At 41.3% G+C, this 27,986-nt stretch overlaps 1 protein-coding gene across 1 annotated transcript; it reads right to left on the bottom strand.

Annotated features, from left to right (window-relative positions):
• Positions 1-19: 19 nt before the first annotated feature.
• On the bottom strand, positions 20-27,968 carry LOC115119149 (B-cell lymphoma 6 protein homolog). Its single transcript, XM_065009487.1, has 9 exons — positions 27,891-27,968; positions 17,845-18,016; positions 12,322-12,543; positions 10,930-11,916; positions 10,359-10,543; positions 2,146-2,313; positions 1,747-1,877; positions 1,338-1,475; positions 20-494 (listed from the first exon to the last, which is right to left on the bottom strand). Exons 1-9 carry the CDS (start codon positions 27,949-27,951, stop codon positions 351-353), a joined length of 2,208 nt encoding a protein of 735 aa, XP_064865559.1. The 5' UTR covers positions 27,952-27,968; the 3' UTR covers positions 20-350.
• Positions 27,969-27,986: the final 18 nt, after the last annotated feature.

Below are 27,986 nucleotides of genomic sequence, written 5' to 3'. Positions count from 1 at the left end.
TCCATCCTTTTTTTCCCTCTCTCTCTCTCTCTCAACAAAATAAAGCTTTTTATAGACCCTTCAAAGCTTATATATTTAAAAAAAAACACTCCCAGCACAATTATATCTATACGTTTTTTATATAGAAACAATAAAATTGACTAAGATACCATAGATGGTACTACCTTCACATGTTAGAGGACACCCGTTTCAAATGGCATGCCATGTTACTGAACCATCACCTGATCGACACAGTGTGGGCACTACAATTTTGGGATGATTGTACGCGTTGGTCGGGGGGGGGGGGGGGGGGGTCATTGAATGCCGTGGTCAAGATTGGCCCGTCTGTTAGACTATCTGCCTGCTCGGGTTCAGCACGCCTTGGTCGGGTCTGTTGGCAGCTCTGTGGTGGACGTGCGGTACTGGATCTTGGTGTTGGTAATCGCTCCGTGTTTCTGTCTGAGGTGCAATCGAAGCTGACTCTTGTGGCGAAAGTGCAAGTTGCATTTCTCGCACTGAAAAAAAATTATATAAGAAAAATTATTTGCTCCGTTTTCTGTCCTGTGTCTATAAAATGTTCTCTGGTTTAATAGCAGACACATATGGATTTCAACACACACACACTACTCTCTCAGGTACATTACTCTCACACACACACACAGGTACATTACTCTCACACACAGGTACATTACTCTCACACACACACACAGGTACATTACTCTCACTCACAGGTACATTACTCTCACTCACTCACACAGGTACATTACTCTCACTCACAGGTACATTACTCTCACACACAGGTACATTACTCTCACACACACACACACACAGGTACATTACTCACACACACAGGTACATTACTCACACACACACACACACAGGTACATTACTCACACACACACACAGGTACATTACTCACACACACACACACAGGTACATTACTCACACACACACACACAGGTACATTACTCACACACACACAGGTACATTACTCACACACACACACACAGGTACATTACTCACACACACACACACACACACACACACACACACACACACACACACACACACAGGTACATTACTCACACACACACACAGGTACATTACTCACACACACACACACAGGTACATTACTCACACACACACACACAGGTACATTACTCACACACACAGGTACATTACTCACACACACACACACACACACACACACACACACACACACAGGTACATTACTCACACACACACACACACACACACAGGTACATTACTCACACACACACACACACACAGGTACATTACTCACACACACACACACACACACAGGTACATTACTCACACACACACACACACACACTTACATGATAGGGCTTTTCTCCTGTGTGTATGCGCAGGTGACTCTTCAGCGTCTGCAGGTGACGGAAGCGCGTTCCACAGATCTCACACGGGTACGGCTTCTCCCCGGTGTGGATCAGCACATGGGCACGGAGATGGGCAACCTGACCATGACAACAACATTATGAGACTACTGGGTCTGTGTGGTGGTGAGTGATCACAGCATCTATCCCAAGCCATTTTGGGGGGGGGGGGGTAAAATTTTATTTTCAAGAATAGTATGAGATTAATGGGGGGAAACTGAGAAAGAGGGTCATGTAGCGTAGGCGGGGGGGGGTCGTACCCACACTGGGTCAGCCTCAGGCAGGAAGCCACAAATAACAGCATTGATTCCCTCTGTAACTTGTTGAAACCAAACACAAAGACTCGGCTCACCTGCACGAATCGAGCTCCACACGTCTCACATTTGTATGGCTTTTCTCCTGAGTGGATACGAGTGTGGGTCTTGAGGTTAGCTGGTCTGTTGAACTGAGCACCACAGATGTTGCAGCGATACGGCTTCTCTCCTGCAACGCAACAACGTGCAGAACAAACCGTCAGCTACCAAACGTGATCTGAAATGGACTTATAGGTTATTTGAAAGATCAAAATTACGTGATGGATTTAGCAAGCTGGCAAATTTAGCATCTGTGGCCAGGGGGCTGCAAGCAAAATAAACTAAATAAACAAAATAAACTAAATAAGCAAAATAAACTAAATAAGCAAAATCAACTAAATAAGCAAAATAAACTAAGCACAGTGATTGAGAAAACCATCTTGAAAGCCTGTATGAACCTGTATGGACAGTCTTGTGGCTGGCGAGGTTTCCTTTGTAGCGAAAAGCAGCCTGACAACGGTCGCACTTGTATGGCTTGTCACTGTGGGCCTGCAGCACGTGGCGCTTCAGGGTTTCGTCTTCCGCAAACTTGGAGTCACATTCGTTACAAAAGAACGTACCATTTTCTGTAACACAGATCGGAAACAATCAATCAGGATTAGGACTGAGCCAGAGAGACTGGCCATTAGGACTGTTTTATAAGCAGCCAGAGAGACTGGCCATTAGGACTGAGCCAGAGAGACTGGCCATTAGGACTGAGCCAGAGAGACTGGCCATTAGGACTGAGCCAGAGAGACTGGCCATTAGGACTGTTTTATAAGCAGCCAGAGAGACTGGCCATTAGGACTGTTTTATAAACAGCCAGAGAGACTGGCCATTAGGACTGAGCCAGAGAGACTGGCCATTGGGACTGTTTTATAAGCAGCCAGAGAGACTGGTCAGGACTGAGCCAGAGAGACCATGGACTGAGCCAGAGAGACTGGCCATTAGGACTGTTTTATAAGAGAGACAGCCAGAGAGACTGGCCATTAGGACTGTTTTATAAGCAGCCAGAGAGACTGGCCAGACTGGCCAGAGAGACTGGCCATTAGGACTGAGCCAGAGAGACTGGCAGCCAGAGAGACTGTTTTATAGCCAGAGAGACAGCCAGGACTGTTTAGCCAGAGAGACTGGCCATTAGGACTGAGCCAGAGAGACTGGCCATTGGGACTGTTTTATAAGCAGCCAGAGAGACTGGTCAGCCAGAGAGACTGGCCATTAGGACTGAGCCAGAGAGACTGGCCATTAGGACTGTTTTATAAACAGCCAGAGAGACTGGCCATTAGGACTGAGCCAGAGAGACTGGCCATTAGGACTGAGCCAGAGAGACTGGCCATAGGACTGAGCCCAGAGAGACTGGCCATTAGGACTGTTTTATAAGCAGCCAGAGAGACTGGCCCAGAGAGACTTTAGGACTGTTTTATAAGCAGCCAGAGAGACTGGCCATTAGGACTGAGCCAGAGAGACTGGCCGTTAGGACTATTTTATAAGCAGCCAGAGAGACTGGCCATTAGGACTGTTTTATAAGCAGCCAGAGAGACTGGCCATTAGGACTGTTTTATAAGCAGCCAGAGAGACTGGCCATTAGGACTGAGCCAGAGAGACTGGCCATTGGGACTGTTTTATAAGCAGCCAGAGAGACTGGTCAGCCAGAGAGACTGGCCATTAGGACTGAGCCAGAGAGACTGGCCATTAGGACTGAGCCAGAGAGACTGGCCATTAGGACTGTTTTATAAGCAGCCAGAGAGACTGGTCAGCCAGAGAGACTGGCCATTAGGACTGTTTTATAAGCAGCCAGAGAGACTGGCCATTAGGACTGAGCCAGAGAGACTGGCCATTAGGACTGAGCCAGAGAGACTGGCCATTAGGACTGTTTTATAAGCAGCCAGAGAGACTGGCCATTAGGACTGTGCCAGAGAGACTGGCCATTAGGACTGTTTTATAAGCAGCCAGAGAGACTGGCCATTAGGACTGTTTTATAAACAGCCAGAGAGACTGGCCATTAGGACTGAGCCAGAGAGACTGGCCATTAGGCCAGAGAGACTGGCCATTTGGCCATATAAGCAGCCAGAGAGACTGGCCATTAGGACTGTTTTATAAGCAGCCAGAGAGACTGGCCATTAGGACTGTTTATAAACAGCCAGAGAGACTGGCCATTAGAGCCAGAGAGACTGGCCATTAGGACTGTTTTATAAGCAGCCAGAGAGACTGGCCATTAGGACTGCAGAGAGACTGGCCATTAGGACTGTTTTATAAGCAGCCAGAGAGACTGGTCATTAGGACTGAGCCAGAGAGACTGGCCATTAGGACTGAGCCAGAGAGACTGGCCATTAGGACTGCCACTGAGCCAGAGAGACTGGCCATTAGGACTGTTTTATAAGCAGCCAGAGACTGGCCAGAGAGAGACTGGCCATTAGGACTGAGCCAGAGACTGGCCATTAGGACTGAGCCAGAGAGACTGGCCATTAGGACTGTTTTATAAGCAGCCAGAGAGACTGGCCATTAGGACTGAGCCAGAGAGACTGACCATTAGGACTGTTTTATAAGCAGCCAGAGAGACTGGCCATTAGGACTGAGCCAGAGAGACTGGCCATTAGGACTGTTTTATAAACAGCCAGAGAGACTGGCCATTAGGACTGAGCCAGAGAGACTGGCCATTAGGACTGAGCCAGAGAGACTGGCCATTAGGACTGTTTTATAAGCAGCCAGAGAGACTGGTCAGCCAGAGAGACTGGCCATTAGGACTGAGCCAGAGAGACTGGCCATTAGGACTGTTTTAGCCAGAGAGGCCATTAGGACTGTTTGGCCATTAGGACTGAGCCAGAGAGACTGACCATTAGGACTGTTTTATAAGCAGCCAGAGAGACTGGCCATTAGGACTGAGCCAGAAAGACTGACCATGGCCATTAGGACTGTTTTATAAGCAGCCAGAGAGACTGGCCATTAGGACTGTTTTAGCCAGAGAGACTGGCCTGAGCTGGCCATTAGGACTGAGCCAGAGAGACTGGCCATTAGGACTGTTTTATAAGCAGCCAGAGAGACTGGCCATTAGGACTGAGCCAGAAAGACTGACCATTAGGACTGTTTTATAAGCAGCCAGAGAGACTGGCCATTAGGACTGAGCCAGAGAGACTGGCCATTAGGACTGTTTTATAAACAGCCAGAGAGACTGGCCATTAGGACTGAGCCAGAGAGACTGGCCGTTAGGACTATTTTATAAGCAGCCAGAGAGACTGGCCATTAGGACTGTTTTATAAGCAGCCAGAGAGACTGGCCATTAGGACTGAGCAGGAAAGACTGACCATTAGGACTGTTTTATAAGCTGAGCCAGAGAGACTGGCCATTAGGACTGACCATTAGGACTGTTTTATAAGCAGCCAGAGAGACTGGCCATTAGGACTGAGCCAGAAAGACTGACCATTAGGACTGTTTTATAGCCAGCAGCCAGAGAGAGAGACTGGCCATTAGGACTGAGCCAGAGAGACTGGCCATTAGGACTGTTTTAGGACAAAACCCAGATAGTGAAGACTTACAGAAAACGTTTGACCTCTGTCATTGGCCAACAAAGGGTTATATAACAAAGTATTGAGATAAACTTTTTATAAGTTATTGACCAAATACTTATTTTCCACTATAATTTTTATAAGCAAATAAATTCATTAAAAATCCTAGCAACTACCTTACTCATATATTGGACTGAGCCAGAGAGACTCCATTATATCCCAGAGAGACTGGTCAGCCATAGGACTGAGCCAGAGAGACTGGCCATTAGGACTGTTTTACTTGGCCATTAGGACTATCTCCAGAGAGACTGGCCATAGGACTGAGCAGAGAGACTGGCCATTAGGACTTTTTATAAGCAGCCAGAGAGACTGGTCAGCCAGAGAGACTGGCCATTATATAGTGAGCAGATAGACTGGCCATTAGGACTTTTTATAAGCAGCCAGAGAGACTATATCCCTGGCCATTAGGACTGTTTTATAGTGGCCACTACTTTCCTTATTATCCAGAGAGACTGGCCATTAGGACTGTTTTATAAGTGCAGCCAGAGAGACTGGCCATTCCTTTATATAAGCAGCCAGAGAGACTGGCCATTAGGACTGTGCAGCCAGAGAGACTACCATTCCTTATAGAGAGACTGGCCATTAGGACTGTTTTATATGGTCAGTGGCCATTAGGACTGTTTTACTGGCCATTAGGACTGAGCCAGAAAGACTGACCATATAGTGTTTTATAAGCAGCCAGAGAGACTGGCCATTTTCCTTATATCATTAGGACTGAGCCAGAGAGACTGACCATTAGGACTGTTTTATAAGCAGCCAGAGAGACTGGCCATTAGTGAGCAGAGAGACTGGCCATTAGGACTGTTTTATAAGGACAAGACCTTGAGACTTATATGGCCATTGGGACTCTTTTATATAGTGCACTAGGACTGAGCCAGAAGACTGTTATTGAGCCAGAGAGACTGGCCATTAGGACTGTTTTATAAGCAGCCAGATAGACTGGCCATTAGGACTGTTTTATAAGCAGCCAGAGAGACTTTATGAGCCAGATAGGCCATTAGGACTGAGCCAGAGAGACTGGCCATTAGGACTGTTTTATAAGCAGCCAGAGAGACTGGCCATAGTGCACTACTACTTAAGCAGCCAGAGACTCCTTATATCCCAGAGAGACTGGCCATATAGTGCACTACTTTCCTTTTATCCCAGAGAGACTATATAGTGCACTACTTTCCTGTTTATCCCAGAGAGACTGGCCATTAGGACTATAGTGCCTGACTGGCCATTAGGACTGTTTTATATGGCCATTAGGACCCAGATATAGTGCACTACTTTCCCAGAGAGACTGGCCATTATATCCCTGGCCATATATAGTGGACTATTATCTTTCTCATATAGTGCTGGCTTACTTTAAGCAGCCAGAGAGACTGGTCTTATATAGTGGCCATACTTTCCTTATATCCCTGACCATTATATAAGTGCACTACTTTCCAGAGAGACTGGCCATTATATCCCTGGCCATATATAGTGCCAGAGAGACTACTTTCCTCATATAGTGCACTTACTTTCCTCATATCCTGGCCCCAGAAAGACTGACCATTATATATATAGTGCACTACTTTCCAGAGAGACTCCATCTCCAAAGATATAGTGCACTACTTTCCTCATATAGTATAGTGCACTACTTTCCTTATATCCCCTATATAGTGCACTACTTTCCTCATATCCCCTATATAGTGCACTACTTTCCTTATATCCCCTATATAGTGCACTACTTTCCTTATATCCCCTATATAGTGCACTACTTTCCTTATATCCCCTATATAGTGCACTACTTTCCTCATATAGTGCACTACTTTCCTTATATCTCCTATATAGTGCACTACTTTCCTTATATAGTGCACTACCTTACTCATATAGTGCACTACTTTCCTCATATAGTGCACTACTTTCCTTATATCTCCTATATAGTGCACTACTTTCCTCATATCCCCTATATAGTGCACTACTTTCCTCATATAGTGCACTACTTTCCTCATATAGTGCACTACTTTCCTCATATAGTGCACTACTTTCCTCATATCCCCCATATAGTGCACTACTTTCCTTATATCCCCTATATAGTGCACTACTTTCCTTATATAGTGCACTACTTTCCTTATATCCCCTATATAGTGCACTACTTTCCTTATATCCCCTATATAGTGCACTACTTTCCTTATATCTCCTATATAGTGCACTACTTTCCTTTTATCCCCTATATAGTGCACTACTTTCCTTATATCTCCTATATAGTGCACTACTTTCCTCATATAGTGCACTACTTTCCTCATATCCCCCATATAGTGCACTACTTTCCTTATATTTCCTATATAGTGCACTACTTTCCTCATATAGTGCACTACTTTCCTCATATCCCCCATATAGTGCACTACTTTCCTCATATAGTGCACTACTTTCCTCATATCCCCCATATAGTGCACTACTTTCCTCATATAGTGCACTTACTTTCCTCATATCCCCTATATAGTGCACTACTTTCCTCATATAGTTGCACTACTTTCCTCATATCCCCTATATAGTGCACTACTTTCCTCATATAGTGCACTACTTTCCTTATATCTCCTATATAGTGCACTACTTTCCTCATATAGTGCACTTACTTTCCTCATATCCCCTATATAGTGCACTACTTTCCTCATATAGTGCACTTACTTTCCTCATATCCCCTATATAGTGCACTACTTTCCTCATATAGTGCACTACTTTCCTTATATCTTATATCCTACTTTCCTCATATAGTGCACTACTTTCCTCCCCTATATGCACTACTTTCCTCATATATATAGTGCACTACTTTCCTCATATCCCTTTCCTATATATATAGTGCACTACTTTCCTTTCCCTTATATCTCCTCATATAGTGCACTACTTTCCTTATATGCACTACCTATATCCCTAGTGCACTACTTTCCTTATATCTCCTATATAGTGCACTACTTTCCTCATATCCCCTATATAGTGCACTACCTTACTCATATCCCCCATATAGTGCACTACTTTCCTTATATCCCCTATATAGTGCACTACTTTCCTCATATAGTGCACTACTTTCCTTATATCTCCTATATAGTGCACTACTTTCCTCATATAGTGCACTACTTTCCTCATATCCCCTATATAGTGCACTACCTTACTATAGTGCACTATCCCCCCTCCTATAGTGCACTACTTTCCTCATATCCCCTATATAGTGCACTACTTTCCTCATATCCCCTATATAGTGCACTACTTTCCTTATATCCCCTATATAGTGAACTACTTTCCTCATATAGTGCACTACTTTCCTCATATCCCCTATATAGTGCACTACTTTCCTTTTATCCCCTATATAGTACACTACTTTCCTCATATCCCCTATATAGTGCACTACTTTCCTCATATAGTGCACTACTTTCCTTATATCCCCTATATAGTGCACTACTTTCCTTATATCCCCTATATAGTGCACTACTTTCCTCATATCCCCTATATAGTGCACTACTTTCCTCATATAGTGCACTACTTTCCTTATATCCCCTATATAGTGCACTACTTTCCTTATATCCCCTATATAGTGCACTACTTTCCTTATATCCCCTATATAGTGGACTACTTTCCTCATATAGTGCACTACTTTCCTTATATAGTGCACTACTTTCCTTATATCCCCTATATAGTGCACTACATTCCTCATATAGTGCACTACTTTCCTCATATCCCCTATATAGTGAACTACTTTCCTCATATAGTGCACTACTTTCCTCATATCCCCTATATAGTGCACTACTTTCCTTTTATCCCCTATATAGTGCACTACTTTCCTTTTATCCCCTATATAGTGCACTACTTTCCTCATATAGTGCACTACTTTCCTTATATCCCCTATATAGTGCACTACTTTCCTTTTATCCCCTATATAGTGCACTACTTTCCTTTTATCCCCTATATAGTGCACTACTTTCCTTTTATCCCCTATATAGTGCACTACTTTCCTTATATCCCCTATATAGTGCACTACTTTCCTTTTATCCCCTATATAGTGCACTACTTTCCTTTTATCCCCTATATAGTGCACTACTTTCCTTATATAGTCCACTACTTTCCTTATGTAGTCCACTACTTTCCTTATGTAGTCCACTACTTTCCTTATGTCCCCTATATAGTGCACTACTTTCCTTATATAGTCCACTACTTTCCTTATATAGTCCACTACTTTCCTCATATAGTGCACTACTTTCCTCATATTCCCTATTTAGTGCACTACTTTGCTCATATAGTGCACTACTTTCCTCATATCCCCTATATAGTGCACTACCTTCCTCATATAGTGCACTACTTTCCTTATATCTCCTGTATAGTGCACTACTTTCCTCATATAGTGCACTACTTTCCTCATATAGTGCACTACTTTCCTCATATAGTGCACTACTTTCCTTATATCCCCTATATAGTGCACTACTTTCCTCATATAGTGCACTACTTTCCTTATATCCCCTATATAGTGCACTACTTTCCTCATATAGTGCACTACTTTCCTCATATAGTGCACTACTTTCCTCATATAGTGCACTACTTTCCTCATATAGTGCACTACTTTCCTCATATTCCCTATTTAGTGCACTACTTTGCTCATATAGTGCACTACTTTCCTCATATCCCCTATATAGTGCACTACCTTCCTCATATAGTGCACTACTTTCCTTATATCTCCTATATAGTGCACTACCTTCCTCATATAGTGCACTACTTTCCTTATATCTCCTATATAGTGCACTACTTTCCTCATATAGTGCACTACTTTCCTTATATCCCCTATATAGTGCACTACTTTCCTTATATCCCCTATATAGTGCACTACTTTCCCTATATCCCCTATATAGTGCACTACTTTCCCTATATCCCCTATATAGTGCACTACTTTCCCTATATCCCCTATATAGTGCACTACTTTCCTTATATCCCCTATATAGTGCACTACTTTCCTTATATCCCCTATATAGTGCACTACTTTCCTTATATCCCCTATATAGTGCACTATGCAAGCAGTCATTTGGAACACAACCCATGTTTAAAAAGCAGCGTGTGCTCACCACAGCTGGAGTCGGAGTACTCCGAGTGTAACTCTGACATCATGTCCTCCGCTAAACAGGAAGCTGGGGTGTTGGGACACACTTCAGAGTGCTGCGGGGGCGGGGCACCACAGGAGGTGCACTTTAAGTGGCTGATGTAGAGAGAGGAGTGGCTGTCAGCGCTCCTCTGTGATCCCTCCAGAGCTCTGGAGACACAAACGGCTGCGTGTCAGACATCATTCCTCCACACGACAACACAGCCCGTAAGAGACGAGGAGAGAGACAAACGCTACGGACAGGCGACCCAGTGGAAAGCCGTTAACTAGGGTAGTGGGAATTATCACCTATATTTGCTCTTAAATCTTGTGAATTTGGGTTTGATGGATAAAACAGCTTCACTGGGGAGTTGTATTAAGTGATACTGGCAACAACAACAAATAATATCACTTCCTGTTCATTTCATGTGGAGATTGCAAAGAGACAAAAGGCCGTTAAAGGCCTAGACATTTTGCTCACATCAAATTGGGAACAATCAAGCATTCGAGCTGCAGTTACGCTTTAGTTTTACTATCGATATGACCGTAGGGCTCACCTGTTGTTGATGTGGAGTCGGGAGGCCTGTGGAACCGGCAGGTCCTCTCCGTGCTCACTGATCTTGGTGTTAGCCTGCGGGTCCAGGTGCTCTGAATCTGAGGGGTGGAGGTAGGGGGGCAGACCCAGGCGCTGGGGGGAGCAGACCACCGGCTCCTGCAGCCCAACATCCTCCTCCTTGGTGGCTCTCTGATTGAGCACGATAAACTTGTATTTCTTCCAGTTGCGTGCCTTGGGATCCTGGCTGCCTTGTAGGGGCAGGGCACCACACCGGCCGGCCTGGGAGAGGGAGAGGCCTGCGTTCTTACTGCTGCTGGACTCGGTGGGGGAGTTAGGCTGGCAGTCCGATTTGAGCGGGCTCTGAGGGCTACTCATCAGGCCCTTCCGTCCAGCTGAGGAGATCCCCAGAGGGTAGTGCTGCTGGCTCGTGTCTTCCTCTGTCGTCTGAGGACCGTGCTCCTTACCCAGAATCACCTTCTGCTGCTCGTGGGCCGCCGCGGCGAACCCTCTCTTCCTGGAGCCTCCCAACCCACCAGTCTGGCTGACCCCTCCCTCATGGCTCTCCTTCCTCATCTCCTCTTCCCTGGAGGAGACGTAGCTGGCTGTATGGTGGATGCTGGCCGAGCCCCCGCTCACCGCTCGGCTGTAATCGACCCTCATGGCGCTGCCCGTGTCCGGGGGGGAACAGTGCTTGTGGTGGATCCCGCCTTTAGAGAAGTCAGCGAATGTGTTTTTGGCGTCTGTCAGCTTGCAGAGAGGGAAAGGGAACCCCTGGACGGGGAACTGACCGTAGAGGTGGTAGTTGCTGGGGGAATTGACCCCGTTGAACATGCTGGAGGCGTAGGGCCTCCCATCTCTGAAGGGGCCGACGCGGCCGGGCAGGTTGTCGACCACATCGTGGGGCCGGTATGCATGGACGCCCTGAGGTAACAGTAAGGGGCTGACCAAGAACTCATCTCTGGGCAGCTTGTTGGACTGGCCAGGGTCGCTGTGAGGAGGATAGATGACGAGGAAAGATGAGACAACGGATCCTGAACACGGCAGACACCGGACACCAGAGTTTACATTACACAAACTTTGTGATAAATTGTTTATTTTAAAATTGTCGCTAATTGTCGCTGTGCACGCCTCTTCACAGGTCGTAATATGCAAATAAGACGGTTGTTAACTGTACCGGAGTCTGGCAGGTTAGTCATCTGACTCCATCACATTTACCCTCTCCTTTCTGATTAACCCCAACACCCCAACCCCTACACCCCACTACACCCCCAACCACTACCCCCCTACACCCCCTCTACACCCCCAACCTCTACACCCCAACCTCTACACCCCCCCCTTCAACCCCCCTTCAAAAAAAAATAGATCGTTTTACACCCATTCCCTGTCCATGTACCTGGATTTGATGAATCTGTGGCAGGTGTCCACAACGTGATCCATCTGTAGGTAGATGGCTGTGTTCATGATGGCCATGATCAGACTCTCCTTCAGCGTCAGTCTAGAGGTGTACATGAACTCCAGGAGGATGGCAAACCCCTCAGGGTCCACCTTGGGGTCCAGACTGATGGCATTCAGGTTACACTTCAGAGAGTCCGTAAATATAGTGTAGAACAACCCACTAGAGAGAGAGAGAAGCATCGTGTTCAGTACAGTGACCACCTTGGGGTCCAGACTGATGGCATTCAGGTTACACTTCAGAGAGTCCGTAAATATAGTGTAGAACAACCCACTAGAGAGAGAGAGAGAGAGAGGAAGCATCGTGTTCAGTACAGTGACAGACTGGTCAGAGAGTCCATAAATATAGTGTAGAACAACCCACTAGAGAGAGAGAGGAAGCATCGTGTTCAGTACAGTGACAGACTGGTCAGGGAGTCCATAAATATAGTGTAGAACAACCCACTAGAGAGAGAGAGGAAGCATCATGTTCAGTACAGTGACAGACTGGTCAGAGAGTCCATAAATATAGTGTAGAACAACCCACTAGAGAGAGAGAGGAAGCATCATGTTCAGTACAGTGACAGACTGGTCAGAGAGTCCATAAATATAGTGTAGAACAACCCACTAGAGAGAGAGAGAGAGAGGAAGCATCGTGTTCAGTACAGTGACCACCTTGGGGTCCAGACTGATGGCATTCAGGTTACACTTCAGAGAGTCCGTAAATATAGTGTAGAACAACCCACTAGAGAGAGAGAGGAAGCATCGTGTTCAGTACAGTGACAGACTGGTCAGAGAGTCCATAAATATAGTGTAGAACAACCCACTAGAGAGAGAGGAAGCATCGTGTTCAGTACAGTGACAGACTGGTCAACCCACTAGAGAGAGAGAGGAAGCATCGTGTTCAGTACAGTGACAGACTGGTCAACCCACTAGAGAGAGAGAGGAAGCATCGTGTTCAGTACAGTGACAGACTGGTCAACCCACTAGAGAGAGAGAGGAAGCATCGTGTTCAGTACAGTGACAGACTGGTCAGAGAGTCCGTAAATATAGTGTAGAACAACCCACTAGAGAGAGAGAGGAAGCATCGTGTTCAGTACAGTGACAGACTGGTCAACCCACTAGAGAGAGAGAGGAAGCAGGGGGGGGACATGGGAGACAGACACACAGGGGAGGGGGGGACATGGGAGACAGACACACAGGGGGGACATGGGAGACAGACACACGGGGGGGACATGGGAGACAGACACACAGGGGGGGACATGGGAGACAGACAGACACACAGGGGGGACATGGGAGACACACACACAGGGGGGACACATGGGAGACAGACACACAGGGGGGCATGGGAGACAGACACACAGGGGGGCATGGGAGACAGACACACAGGGGGGGGGGCATGGGAGACAGACACACAGGGGGGCATGGGAGACAGACACACAGGGGAGGGGGCATGGGAGACAGACACACAGGGGAGGGGGCATGGGAGACAGACACACAGGGGGGCATGGGAGACAGACACACAGGGGGACATGGGAGACAGACACACAGGGGGGACATGGGAGACAGACACACAGGGGGGGACATGGGAGACAGACACACAGGGGGGGACATGGGAGACAGACACACAGGGGGGACATGGGAGACAGACACACAGGGGGGGACATGGGAGACAGACACACAGGGGGGACATGGGAGACAGACACACAGGGGGGAGGGAGACAGACACACAGGGGGGCATGGGAGACAGACACACAGGGGGGGACATGGGAGACAGACACACCGATCGTTAGCTCTCCGAGCTGCTTCCTAAAAGCATCTTAAGGCTACATTCAGCATTAGAACGTTCGTAGGAGCATTGTTAGACCTCAGAGCGGTTTCCCTAAACCAAACCTAAAGTTGCTCCTGAAAACACTTATTTAACATCTGCCTCAGACCCCTTGTAGAACAGCGAAGTACGCCGTTAGATGCCATGTCGCCCTTCCTCGTCACACAGGAGATCTCAGCTAAATGCAGAAAAAGATTTTTAAATAAAGGTGTTTTATCTCTGCCGATAACTTCAGAACGATTGTGAGTTACTTTTTTTTTCACCTTTATTTAACCAGGTAGGCTAGTTGAGAACACCTTTATTTAACCAGGTAGGCTAGTTGAGAACACCTTTATTTATTTAACCAGGTAGGCTAGTTGATAACACCTTTATTTATTTAACCAGGTAGGCTAGTTGAGAACACCTTTATTTATTTAACCAGGTAGGCTAGTTGAGAACACCTTTATTTAACCAGGTAGACTAGTTGAGAACACCTTTATTTAACCAGGTAGGCTAGTTGAGAACACCTTTATTTAACCAGGTAGGCTAGTTGAGAACACCTTTATTTAACCAGGTAGGCTAGTTGAGAACAAGTTCTCATTTACAACTGCGACCTGGCCAAGATAAAGCAAAGCAGTGTGAACAGACAACACAGAGTTACACATGGAGTAAACAATTAACAAGTCAATAACACAGTAGAAAAAAAATGGGCAGTCTATATACAATGTGTGCAAAAGGCATGAGGTAGGCGAATAATTACAATTTAGCAGATTAACACTGGAGTGATAAATGATCAGATGGTCATGTGCAGGTAGAGATACTAGAGTGATAAATGATCAGATGGTCATGTACAGGTAGAGATACTAGAGTGATACATGAGCAGATGGTCATGTACAGGTAGAGATACTAGAGTGATAAATGATCAGATGGTCATGTACAGGTAGAGATACTAGAGTGATATATGATCAGATGGTCATGTACAGGTAGAGATACTAGAGTGATAAATGAGCAGATGGTCATGTACAGGTAGAGATACTAGAGTGATAAATGATCAGATGGTCATGTGCAGGTAGAGATACTGGTGTGCAAACGGCTACGAATACAAAGCGGCCCATTTCTTTCCATTACAAGAGAAGGAGATGAAAGTGCTTCCGGCGAAACCCCAGTTCAGATCTACAGAACCGTCACAGAGATTATTCACACCCCTCGACTTAGTCCACAGCCTGAATTCAAGATGGATTCTCACCCATCTAAAAACACAATACCTCATAATGACAAAGTCAAAAGATGGTTTAGAAATGCAATTCATTTCTTGAAAATTAAATACATAAAAATCACATTTTGCATAAGTATTTCACACCCCTGTCAATTAAGCTGTAAGGCACGAGGGCGGTGTGGTATATGGCCAATATATCACGGCTAAGGGCTGTTCTTACGCACGACACGACGCGGAGTGCTTGGTCATTTACGACAACCCCCCCGAGGTGCCTTATTGCTGTTATAAAACAGGGCTCGAACCACCCCAGTTTATTACCACAACTGTTAGAATCACCTTTGGGTAAGTCTAAGAGCTTTGCACACTTGGGGACTGATTTATCAATCGCGTGTAGTCGTCAATCATGTGTGGGATAATATCAAATCAAAAATGTGAGATTTATCAATATGAACGTTTGCTTTGAGTACGCACGGAAATTGACACAGAGCCGTGACCATCTGTATGCACAGTGCCAAGAGCTGGAATGAGGGAGATGCTTGTCAAGTATAAAATGTGAAAATATATATATGTTGGAAATATGTGAAATTGGGAGAATATAGACTTAATAATTAAATGTTTTTGTTTTATTTTGTGAAATAAAGGCTAACGATTCAAAACAGAGCTACAAGATGTTTCCTTGGAGTGTATAAGCTTTCCCCCAAGCCTTGCTAGTCAAGGAGACATGGGTTGGGAGCCCAGTGACAGGAAGGCAAGAGGAGTGAAATAAGGTTCTGGAACAGTGTTAATGACATACTAGAGGTTTTCAAACGGGGATAAAACCTACAATTACCCTTTTGGACAAAAGGAATTTTCTCTACAACACATTTAGAATCAAGTTATGATGCGACGACAACATGATCAAACACAAGTTAACGCTTTAGCGACAAAAGAACCGTGAACTCAAACTTCTAACCAGATTTAAAAACTATTTTCAAAACACATCTCGAACCCTGACACACCAGTCACCTAACAATAATTCAAATATCCTTGTGATGAGAACCGGGATACTGCCTCTGGCAATATAAATAGGGAGGTTCAACACCATAGATAAACAAGAGTGGCTGTGTAGAGTCTGATTTAGGGGAGATCAAGATTTAACTGCACTTTATGATTTAAGAGAAACCTTGCAAAAATGCAAAAAAAAACACAGAACTATTCTGTAGTAGTACTTTTGAAGAACTTGAATGGCTATTCAGAAAATACGTGTTCCTGGTATGCAAATGTTATTTCCAAAGCTTGGAAGAAGCGACGAGATAAGTTAGAAAACACTTCAAATGTTTTTGTTTTGCGTTTCAGTAGGAATGTAACTATCATCGGTATGATCATTTTATCAGGATACAACGGTTTCCATGACGACTTGACACGATCATTTTTTTTAAATCACTCATTTCCCACCTAGGTCTCCATTCGATCGTTCTCTTGTGATTTGTTTTTCTATAATTGTTGTCCACTAGGTGGCGCCATTGACCACAGTACCTCTTAACATCAACACTATGCCTCAACATCAACACTATGCCTCAACATCAACACTATGCCTCAACATCAACACTATGCCTCAACATCAACACTATGCCTCAACATCAACACTATGCCTCAACATCAACACTATGCCTCAACATCAACACTATGCCTCAATTAACACTATGCCTCAATTAACACTATGCCTCAATTAACACTATGCCTCAACATCAACACTATGCCTCAACATCAACACTATGCCTCAACATCAACACTATGCCTCAAAATCAACACTATGCCTCAACATCAACACTATGCCTCAACATCAACACTATGCCTCAACATCAACACTATGCCTCAACATCAACACTATGCCTCAACATCAACACTATGCCTCAACATCAACACTATGCCTCAACATCAACACTATGCCTCAACATCAACACTATGCCTCAACATTAACACTATGTCTCAACGACGCACTTAGTGAACGTTGTCTCGCGTTGTGTTTTGGAAAAGAAACGCATGTTTCTACACCTGCATTCCTTGCTGTTTTTTTTATTTATTTTTTTAGGTCTGGGTTTCTGTACAGCACATTGAGATATCAGCTGATTTAAGAAGGGCTTTATAAATAGATTTGATTTGATGTTACGTCTTCGGGCCGTTGTAGGAAAGCTGCATCGTTAAAACACTAGTAAGCATAAGTTCCATGGAGATCGGGAACCCGGGCACAGAACAGTGTGTGAGAGAGACAGAGACAGGAAAGGGACTTTAAATATCATGCCAAGTACAGAACAGCAACATGCCAAACTGGGTTCAAGCGTGACAGAAAGTGGGGGGGCAAAAGTGGGACAGAGCCTGGTGCTAGATCTGTTCGTGCTAGTATGTCAACACCAGAAACACTGTTTTGGCATGACAAGGACAAGGCACGATGACACATACTGGGACTTGGGGAGTCAACACACCTGCAGGCCATGAGGACAGTCTTGTGAGCGCGGAACTGCTGTCTGTTGACCAGGATGGTGACATCTGTGAGGATGTCCCGGCTCCGTAGCCGGTTGAGGTTCAGCAGCACGTCGCTGGCGTGACGCGTGAATTGGATACAGCTGTCTGCTGCGCAAGCCATCTTGTCGAGCTCTGGAAAAATACAAAAATAAATTCCCCATGGTCAGTGCCGTGGATATACATAAGGTTATTCATCAAATACCTGCTATTTTGAAGGAGAGAACCGGTGGTACGTGGTTCAACCTGGAGGGCTCTCTAACCCTGTTCCTGGAGAGTTACCCTCCTGTAGGTTATTGCACAAAACCTAATCTAGCACATCTGATTGATCAAATGAAATCAGGTTAGTTACAACTGGGGTTGGAGCCAACATCCACAGGGTATGGAGAGCCCTGGTCCCGATGCAGTAGTTTAATGGGACATTAAGACATACCAGAGAAAGCATGGCAGGAAGGCTGGGTGCATCGGGCGCTTTTAAAAAGATTGGTTATTTTAATATAGGAAATTGCCCTCGTCGCTTCTCATCATATCCCCGATTGCAGTAGAGGTTTGCAGCCAATAGACAGCGCCATTGAACAGCATAAAGTCTGGAGCATTCAAGTAACATTTTCTGTTCAGAAAGTAGGAGAACACTTGATTTCTGTATTGTTGCGACACAAACGTGAATGTTCGAGGATGAATGACAGCCCCGGTACCCTCATTCAGAAAGTCTAGCCTGTGGTTAGGCGGCAGCTTATCATTTAATGTCACATAGCAACACTGTCACATTCAGCATGGAAACAGGACATGATAAAGTAGAGAAATACAAGACGCCAGGTGTTTGGAAACTTCTTCCCAAGAGTACAGTATACTACACCATACACCTGTCTGGTTGACACACCGGCTACGGTAAATGATAAAGCGGTGCGTCTTTTAAATGATAACGTGTGTGCCATCATCGGGACACTTATGACGTATTGAACATTCTGTATCGGGATTCGAAGTCATTTTCCATCCGAATCAACGGCACACTCCAGAGTTACATTTTCCCGACAATATCGTTAATTAAAAAAATAACTACCGTGCCACTATTTATTCACACAGAAATCTGAGATGGAGAGAAACTTTTCTTTTCTTTTAGCATGGCAAGTTTGTATGAATGCGAAAGACAAAAGTTGCCAGATTTAACTTCACTGTGCACTGACAGAAGACAGAATGATTCAACTAGTATTAACAATAATAACACAACTACACTTAAATATTTAATGCAATCAAAAAGTAGATTACAGGGCAAACTGCTCCATGAATATTTAAATATGATTCACCACAAGATGTCATCAATATATTAAGCTAGCCTAGAAATGTATGCGTGTGCTCTTCCGCAATATAAATAGCGGGTAGTCAGGCGCAAGAGAACACGTTATGACAGTGTTTCCCAAACTCGGTCCTGGGGATCCCAATGGGTGCAAGTTTGGGTTTTTTCCTAGCACTACTCAGTTTATTCAAATCATCTCATGAATCATCACGTTTTTATTATTTTTAGGGCAAAGATAAAAACGTGCACACAGGGATGTCCCCAGGACCGAGGTTAGGAAACGCTGTGTTCTGGCAATAACATAATGTAATTGCAACGCACAACAAGACTTGAGCATATTTTGAGAGAACACTTGTCAAAGTTGGTTTGTTTTAGGCTACAGTCTGCTTTTTAACGAGTATCCTAACTTACTACCACGTCATGTCCCCCCCCCCCGTCCAACACATTGTAATAAATGTTTTTAAAAGGACAGTTTCTTCACGTGGAATAGCCAGCCCGTTCAATAACACATTGGAACAAGTACTATCACTCTGACTCAATGCCGAGTCTCGGGCTACCACTCGAATCATGTACACAAGTACACAGGCTTCTTCTCAGCGGTCATCAGAGGCTACAACCCACCTACGACTATTGCTTTAGTATTCTCCAATTGTTCAAAAAAAATTTTTTTTCTGTTATTCACTTTTCAAATCAAATTCACAGATGAAGAGATTCAAAGGTACTACTTTCAGACACTTAACTACACTTCAAATCCACTTTAAAAAAAAAAATTAAAATCAGATTTCTTGCATGGAAGCTTAGCACACAAATACATTCTAATGCTGCAACATTGTATATGTTAACCATTCAAAATACTATAACTACGACATTGTTCCGTTTTCCTGTCATGTTGCCTAAAATCATCCATCCCTGGCTCCAGACAGATAGCACGCAGGTACAAACTTGCACTCGTAAACTAGGCTGTGGAAAGCTACAAACTAAAAACCATATTTCCGTGAGGTGTGTGTGTGTGTGTGTGTGTACGGGGGGGGGACAGGAACACTGCGAAACAAGACAATCAATATCTCGTGCAACCAGATCCCGATGTTAGATGTGATTATTTTCTCCAAGACTGTCAGGATATCTAAAACAATGTAGTATAACAACACTGACACACCTACCCCTGCCCATCTACCACAAGCCCAAACACACTGTGCAAGTTACTTAGTTATGCGGATGGGAATCACGTTATATTAACCACTGAAATCCTTTCTGTGCAACGCCGTTGATAGTAAATACAAAATACACTAAATCCAGCCAGGTCAGATCTAAACCAAGTTTTGCTTAAAATAAAGAAGGCAGCATTTAGTTAAACTGAACTCCCTTGTTCATTATTAGCAGTAAAGTCAGATCTAACAGAATAACCACGTCATCTCATGTCTGTTTCGCGATCAGCACAGTACAGTATCAAAACGCCTCCACTGTCAAAACCGACAGAAGGCGAACCGAGAGCCGTAATAGTGAAGTGAAGACAGCGGAATATTATTACAGAAACAGACATGTCAAGAGAACTGTCACCCGGCAACAACCGTGCGCTCTAAACAGTCTACCAAAAAACACCTTCAAATCACCTAGATTTACATTATAAAACACATTCAGAAACACAGCCAGCACTACGCCATCACCTGCAACGAAGAGTACAACTTCGCGCCAAATTACATAGGGAAAAAAAATAATTGTTTAAAAAATATCACCTGATATTGCTTTCCTAGAAACTTCTTGCATCACCACTTCTAAGAACCCCAGTTCTAAGAATCAGAGGAGCTCAATTCTCAGAATTTGAGCTTGTGGCGATACCACTTTCCGAGGGAAGGGGAGAGTCAGGTTTTAATGATTGCTGAGAAATGGTCTTTCTGAGATTTTGATTTCCGTGCGTATTATACAACATGACTTATGGAACAAGTGTATTACAAAAGCAAGCTAAAATGATTGAACATTTTATACTATTTTTCTATATTTGAAAAGAAATGGAGTATTTTATTTTTATACCCCCTAATTTTGGATTCTCCCAGACCTAGACGGTCACATGGGCAGAAGAGTTGCCTACGTAAACCCCTGCCTCTTAGTCCAGCCCCTAAATTCACAGAACTAATTTGCTATTCCGTGACATAAGCGAAGTTGTCCATTCGTCGCCTTTCCCTTTATGAAACCCACAGACATTTACCTACACAGAACCGAACTGGACTGCTTATTCACACGGACACGCGTTGTACAGGCCTATTTGTTGTGATAGTATTTACATTTTTTTTTGCTTCTCCCGCAGAGAATATTCATTTTGAACCCCCACCCCCCATCCCATCCCTGTTTCCACCTTCATTGCTCTGGACTGCTGGCAAATCATCACAAGGGTTTGTTTAGGATTAGATTATATTTGTGAATCATAGACATTTTGCTTGAAAACTCTCTTTTAATCACTGCGATTCTCCGTTGCTGTAGCCTTTGGGTTGCCAGGTTTATCTGACTATATGTTTGGCACAGTGGTAGCCTACATTGTGAGAAAGGAAGCTGTGATGTTAGCCTATTTGCTGTGATAATTATCTTGAATCTACTAGAAACGGGATATTTGCGCACCATAGAGAACATAATCTAAATGTAAATGATAATGCATTCTGTTGTGGGTGCAATAAGTCATCTATAATGTCATTTAATCAATAGAAAATAATTATTGTAATCGGACTCCTTCTTTTTGGTGATAAAAACAAAAAAAGATCCCTTTGACATCGGAAAAGCTTTGGTATGCTGGCCGTTTTATAATCGGTTACATTTGTTTAGTAATTTAGGTTATTGCGGTCATTTTGACCATAACCTCTATAGGCTAACAACTGGTTTAACGCTATGCAGTTTGTCCTATATAATCGCAGCCGTCCGCTGCTATGCAATGCATTAACTATTTACGCTCTCTCTCTCTCTCTCTCTCTGACATCCGTCAGCAGCCAATGTTGGGCAATATACCCTACAGCAAACTTCCCAAATTCAATTACGTAATCTTACCCCCCAAAAATGTTCAAATTACGAATGAAAAACACTAGGCATAGTATTGGAATAACATTGGTATAAGGTATTATTTAATGCCACACAAAAGTAGTCTACATGCCCTTTACGGCTCTCATTAGCCGTCAAATGAATAAAGACAAATAGACTGCAATTAGTATAGCTTATATATTTGTTTTTGTTAATGACTAATACACAGACACATCGCCTACCTGCGGCATATCAAATGTAAAGGCCACGGGGCCAACATTCTTAACCGCGCAGAGCGTTTATCGTCTCCTGTTTGCCTAATATTAGTTATTCTAACAGGACAAATATTTCATTGGCCCTTGTTCTTACTCCAAATCAGAGATATTTTAACCAGTTAGCATACTGTTTGAAGTGTGAACCACTCTGGTCGTTTTGTCAAGGTCGAGGCTAACCCTGAATTTCAAACCCCTTAGTGCAATGAACACTAAGCGCTCCTAAATGAGTGCAATGCAAGGCTCTCTCAGAAGGGGACTTCTTTCTTTTTTAGGCAACTCTAATAGCCTACTCGTCGAATTTAAATAATATTTTGATGTGGATCTAACACTGCAAATAATTTACGGTTGAAGTGAAGTGAAAGGCCCTAAGCTTTACAATGGACCGAGAATCATCATTGTATCAATTTGCCATTAAGTCACCTGTGCGATGAATTGTGGCCTACATGTCAAACTGACAGTAGCCCGGCTAGCCCCCTAAATTAAATCAAGTGTGCAACGCGTAAGTGCATATTAACATGAAATGCGCCTGGCTCAATACCAATACTTAATACCTATCGAAATAAGATCTGGTTTTGTTGTTGTTGAAAAGACGTGCAGCTTTCCAAAAATACAGGCTACTGCGTCATGGTGCATAAAAGTAAACACTGTGTGTCACGTCTATTTGTTTTATCTCCCATTTGAATGATGAGTATGAGGTTATTGAAGTTAGGCCTAAATAAAATACATATGGGCCCATTTGCACAGAACATTATGCCTCATGATATCACATCTAATAATCAGTTTTTTTAAATAAAAAAAATCATCTCCCTTAAATCTAATTTAGGTCACTTTGTATTCATTTTCAAATAGACATAACCTCGAAATAACAATGTATTTTATAAACTCCTTTTTACATTAGCCGTGGTCACAACGTGCTATACAGCAAGTAACCCGGTGCTCTACGATAATAACCTAACCTATAACTAACTTTGCGCGAAGAGGGCATTCATCGCGTTGCCATTTCCGTAATAAACTTGTAATGTTTTGAGCTATTTCCTTGAGGATCTTTTCAGCCAGCCACTCCCACTCCTAGTTACCTGTCTGTCTGCCTGTCTGTTTACCTGTCTGTCTGAACTATGAGCAAATAGAGGGAGGTTTGTACGTTTGTAACCTTAACCCGTTCACTCTTTTTTGTGCAATTGATATAGCGTTAAAACGTTTATTTTGAGAAAGTACGTTTAAAGTTATTAAAAGTACTAATTAAAAGTAGCCTATAAGGTGTATGCCAATGTATGGAGGACAGTTTAAGGGTAGTATTTATTTATGTAGGTTATTTAACCAATTATATATATAATTTATTTATTTATTTTTGCTTTACACAATCTTAGAATTGGAAAATGTATGTTTGGAATGAAAACCAAATAATAAAAGAAACAGAACTTTAATAAATGTGTTCCTTCTGATGTTTATTTGTAGTTCCAGCCATGCGGCATATAGAATAAGTGTTAATACTGAGTGACAACTAAAGAGATTCTGCATCTTCTTCAGCCTCACTTCTCTTTCTTGGTTTTTGTCTTAGTGTGTGGAGTGGACAACACAACATCCTCCAAAGCAAACGGAGAGAGTTGCTGTACCAGCAGGCAACTGAAATTAAATTAATTAAATGAATATGTTGTGTGTTTTTTTGGGGGTGGGAGTGGAGCATGTATTGGCAGCATCATTCATTGGTTGTTTGGTATGCAGCCCCGCAGCACAGTGATCATACTCTATTATTTCAGTGACTCAAATGGTACCCTATTCTCTATATAGTGCACACTATTCACTATATAGTGCACCTGGGCCCAGTTGGCTAATAATTGGATAGTCAAGAAAGAAATTGGTCTGATTTCTGGTCACAGTCCATCCAAGACTGTGATGACACTCTATTTCCCACATTATATCATATATTTATTACTGTATATCCTCTATTTATTACCGTATATCCTCTATTTATTACTGTATATAATCTATTTATTACTGTATATCCTCTATTTATTACTGTATATCCTCTATTTATTACTGTATATCCTCTATTTATTACTGTATATCCTGTATATCTATTTATTACTGTATATCCTCTATTTATTACTGTATATCCTCTATTTATTACTGTATATCCTCTATTTATTACTGTATATCCTCTATTTATTACTGTATATCCTCTATTTATTACTGTATATCCTCTATTTATTACTGTATATCCTCTATTTATTACTGTATATAATCTATTACTATTTATTACTGTATATAATCTATTTATTACTGTATATCCTCTATTTATTACTGTATATCTATTTATTCCTCTATTTATTACTGTATATCCTCTATTTATTACTGTATATAATTACTGTATATAATCTATTTATTACTGTATATAATCTATTTATTACTGTATATCCTCTATTTATTACTGTATATCCTCTATTTATTACTGTATATCCTCTATTTATTACTGTATATAATCTATTTATTACTGTATATCCTCTATTTATTACTGTATATCCTCTATTTATTACTGTATATCCTCTATTTATTACTGTATATCCTCTATTTATTACTGTATATCCTCTATTTATTACTGTATATAATCTATTTATTACTGTATATCCTCTATTTATTACTGTATATAATCTATTTATTACTGTATATCCTCTATTTATTACTGTATATCCTCTATTTATTACTGTATATAATCTATTACTGTATATCCTCTATTTATTACTGTATATAATCTATTACTGTATATCCTCTATTTATTACTGTATATAATCTATTACTGTATATCCTCTATTTATTACTGTATATCCTCTATTTATTACTGTATATCCTCTATTTATTACTGTATATCCTCTATTTATTACTGTATATAATCTATTTATTACTGTATATCCTCTATTTATTACTGTATATCCTCTATTTATTACTGTATATAATCTATTACTGTATATCCTCTATTTATTACTGTATATCCTCTATTTATTACTGTATATCCTCTATTTATTACTGTATATCCTCTATTTATTACTGTATATCCTCTATTTATTACTGTATATAATCTATTTATTACTGTATACTGTATATAATCTATTATATCCTCTATTTATTACTGTATATCCTCTATTTATTACTGTATATCCTCTATTTATTACTGTATATCCTCTATTTATTACTGTATATAATCTATTTATTACTGTATATAATCTATTACTGTATATCCTCTATTTATTACTGTATATAATCTATTACTGTATATCCTCTATTTATTACTGTATATCCTCTATTTATTACTGTATATCCTCTATTTATTACTGTATATACTCTATTTATTACTGTATATCCTCTATTTATTACTGTATATAATCTATTTATTACTGTATATAATCTATTTATTACTGTATATCCTCTATTTATTACTGTATATCCTCTATTTATTACTGTATATCCTCTATTTATTACTGTATATAATTTATTACTGTATATACTATTACTATTATTACTCTATTTATTACTGTATATCCTCTATTTATTACTGTATATCCTCTATTTATTACTGTATATTACTGTATATCCTCTATTTATTACTGTATATAATCTATTTATTACTGTATATAATCTATTTATATCCTCTATTTATTACTGTATATCCTCTATTTATTACTGTATATCCTCTATTTATTACTGTATATAATTTATTACTGTATATCTATTTATTACTGTATTTTATTATTATGTATATAATCTATTTATTACTGTATATCCTCTATTTATTACTGTATATCCTCTATTTATTACTGTATATCCTCTATTTATTACTGTATATAATCTATTTATTACTGTATATCCTCTATTTATTACTGTATATAATCTATTACTGTATATCCTCTATTTATTACTGTATATAATCTATTTATTACTGTATATCCTCTATTTATTACTGTATATCCTCTATTTATTACTGTATATCCTCTATTTATTACTGTATATAATCTATTACTGTATATCCTCTATTTATTACTGTATATCCTCTATTTATTACTGTATATAATCTATTTATTACTGTATATAATCTATTTATTACTGTATATCCTCTTTATTTATTACTGTTATATCCTCTATTTATTACTGTATATCCTCTGTATTTCTATTTATTACTGTATATCCTCTATTTATTACTGTATATAATCTATTTATTACTGTATATAATCTATTTATTACTGTATATCCTCTATTTATTACTGATATCTCTTTTATTACTGTTATAATCTATTTTTTATTACTGGTTATCTATATTACTGTATATTACCTGTCTTATTTATCTGTATATAATCTATTTATTACTGTATATATTTATATATGAATCCTGTCTTATATGTCTGTATATAATCTATTACTGCTATATAATCTATTTATTACTGTATATCCTATTTATTACTGTATATAGTGTATATCCTCTATTTATTACTGTATATAATCTATTACTGTATATCCTCTATTTATTACTGTATATCCTGTTTATTACTTATATAATCTATTACTGTATATCCTCTATTTATTACTGTATATAATCTATTTATTACTGTATATAATCTATTACTATTTATTACTGTATATAATCTATTTACTGTATATCCTATTTATTACTGAAGTGTCTTAGTATATCCTCTATTTATTACTGTATATATTACTGTATATAATCTATTTATTACTGTGTCTTTTATTACTGTATATCTATTTATTACGTATATAATCTGATATCTGAAGTGTCTTAGTGTTTTTTATTACTGTCGCTATATGAAGTGTCTTATTGTCTGTATATCCTCTATTTATTACTGAAGTGTCTTAGTGTCTGGTCTGCTATTTATGAAGTGTCTTAGTGTCTGGTCCTCTATTTATGAAGTGTCTTAGTGTCTGGTCGCTATATGAAGTGTCTTAGTGTCTGGTCGCTATATGAAGTGTCTTGTCTGTGTCTGGTCGCTATATGAAGTGTCTTAGTGTCTGGTCGCTTTATGAAGTGTCTTAGTGTCTGGTCGCTATAGGAAGTGTCTTAGTGTCTGGTCGCTATATGAAGTGTCTTAGTGTCTGGTCGCTATATGAAGTGTCTTAGTGTCTGGTCGCTATATGAAGTGTCTTAGTGTCTGGTCACTTTATGAAGTGTCTTAGTGTCTGGTCGCTATATGAAGTGTCTTAGTGTCTGGTCGCTATATGAAGTGTCTTAGTGTCTGGTCGCTTTATGAAGTGTCTTTTTTACATATTTCTGAATGTAGTTTGGGGACCTGAGTTTTAATGAGGGCTGTAATGAGGATTCTATTAGCCTGGATACCAATCTGTTTTGTGTTATCATGTCACTCCTTGCCTGTCCTTGTCATACCAAACATGATAGCACAAACCGGGCCTGGGACCAGGCTATGACTCATTAGTTCACCTGGGTAGCTGTGTCTGTGGTGACTCCACATCATGGACTGTCCTGCTGCCTCCTCTCTCATCCGGTTCACTCCCTGCCATAGGAGGAGCATCTGCT

The sequence above is a fragment of the Oncorhynchus nerka genome, linkage group LG25, assembly GCF_034236695.1.
Source record: "Oncorhynchus nerka isolate Pitt River linkage group LG25, Oner_Uvic_2.0, whole genome shotgun sequence".
NCBI lineage: Eukaryota > Metazoa > Chordata > Actinopteri > Salmoniformes > Salmonidae > Oncorhynchus > Oncorhynchus nerka.
This window is presented reverse-complemented; position numbering and strand designations above follow the sequence as displayed.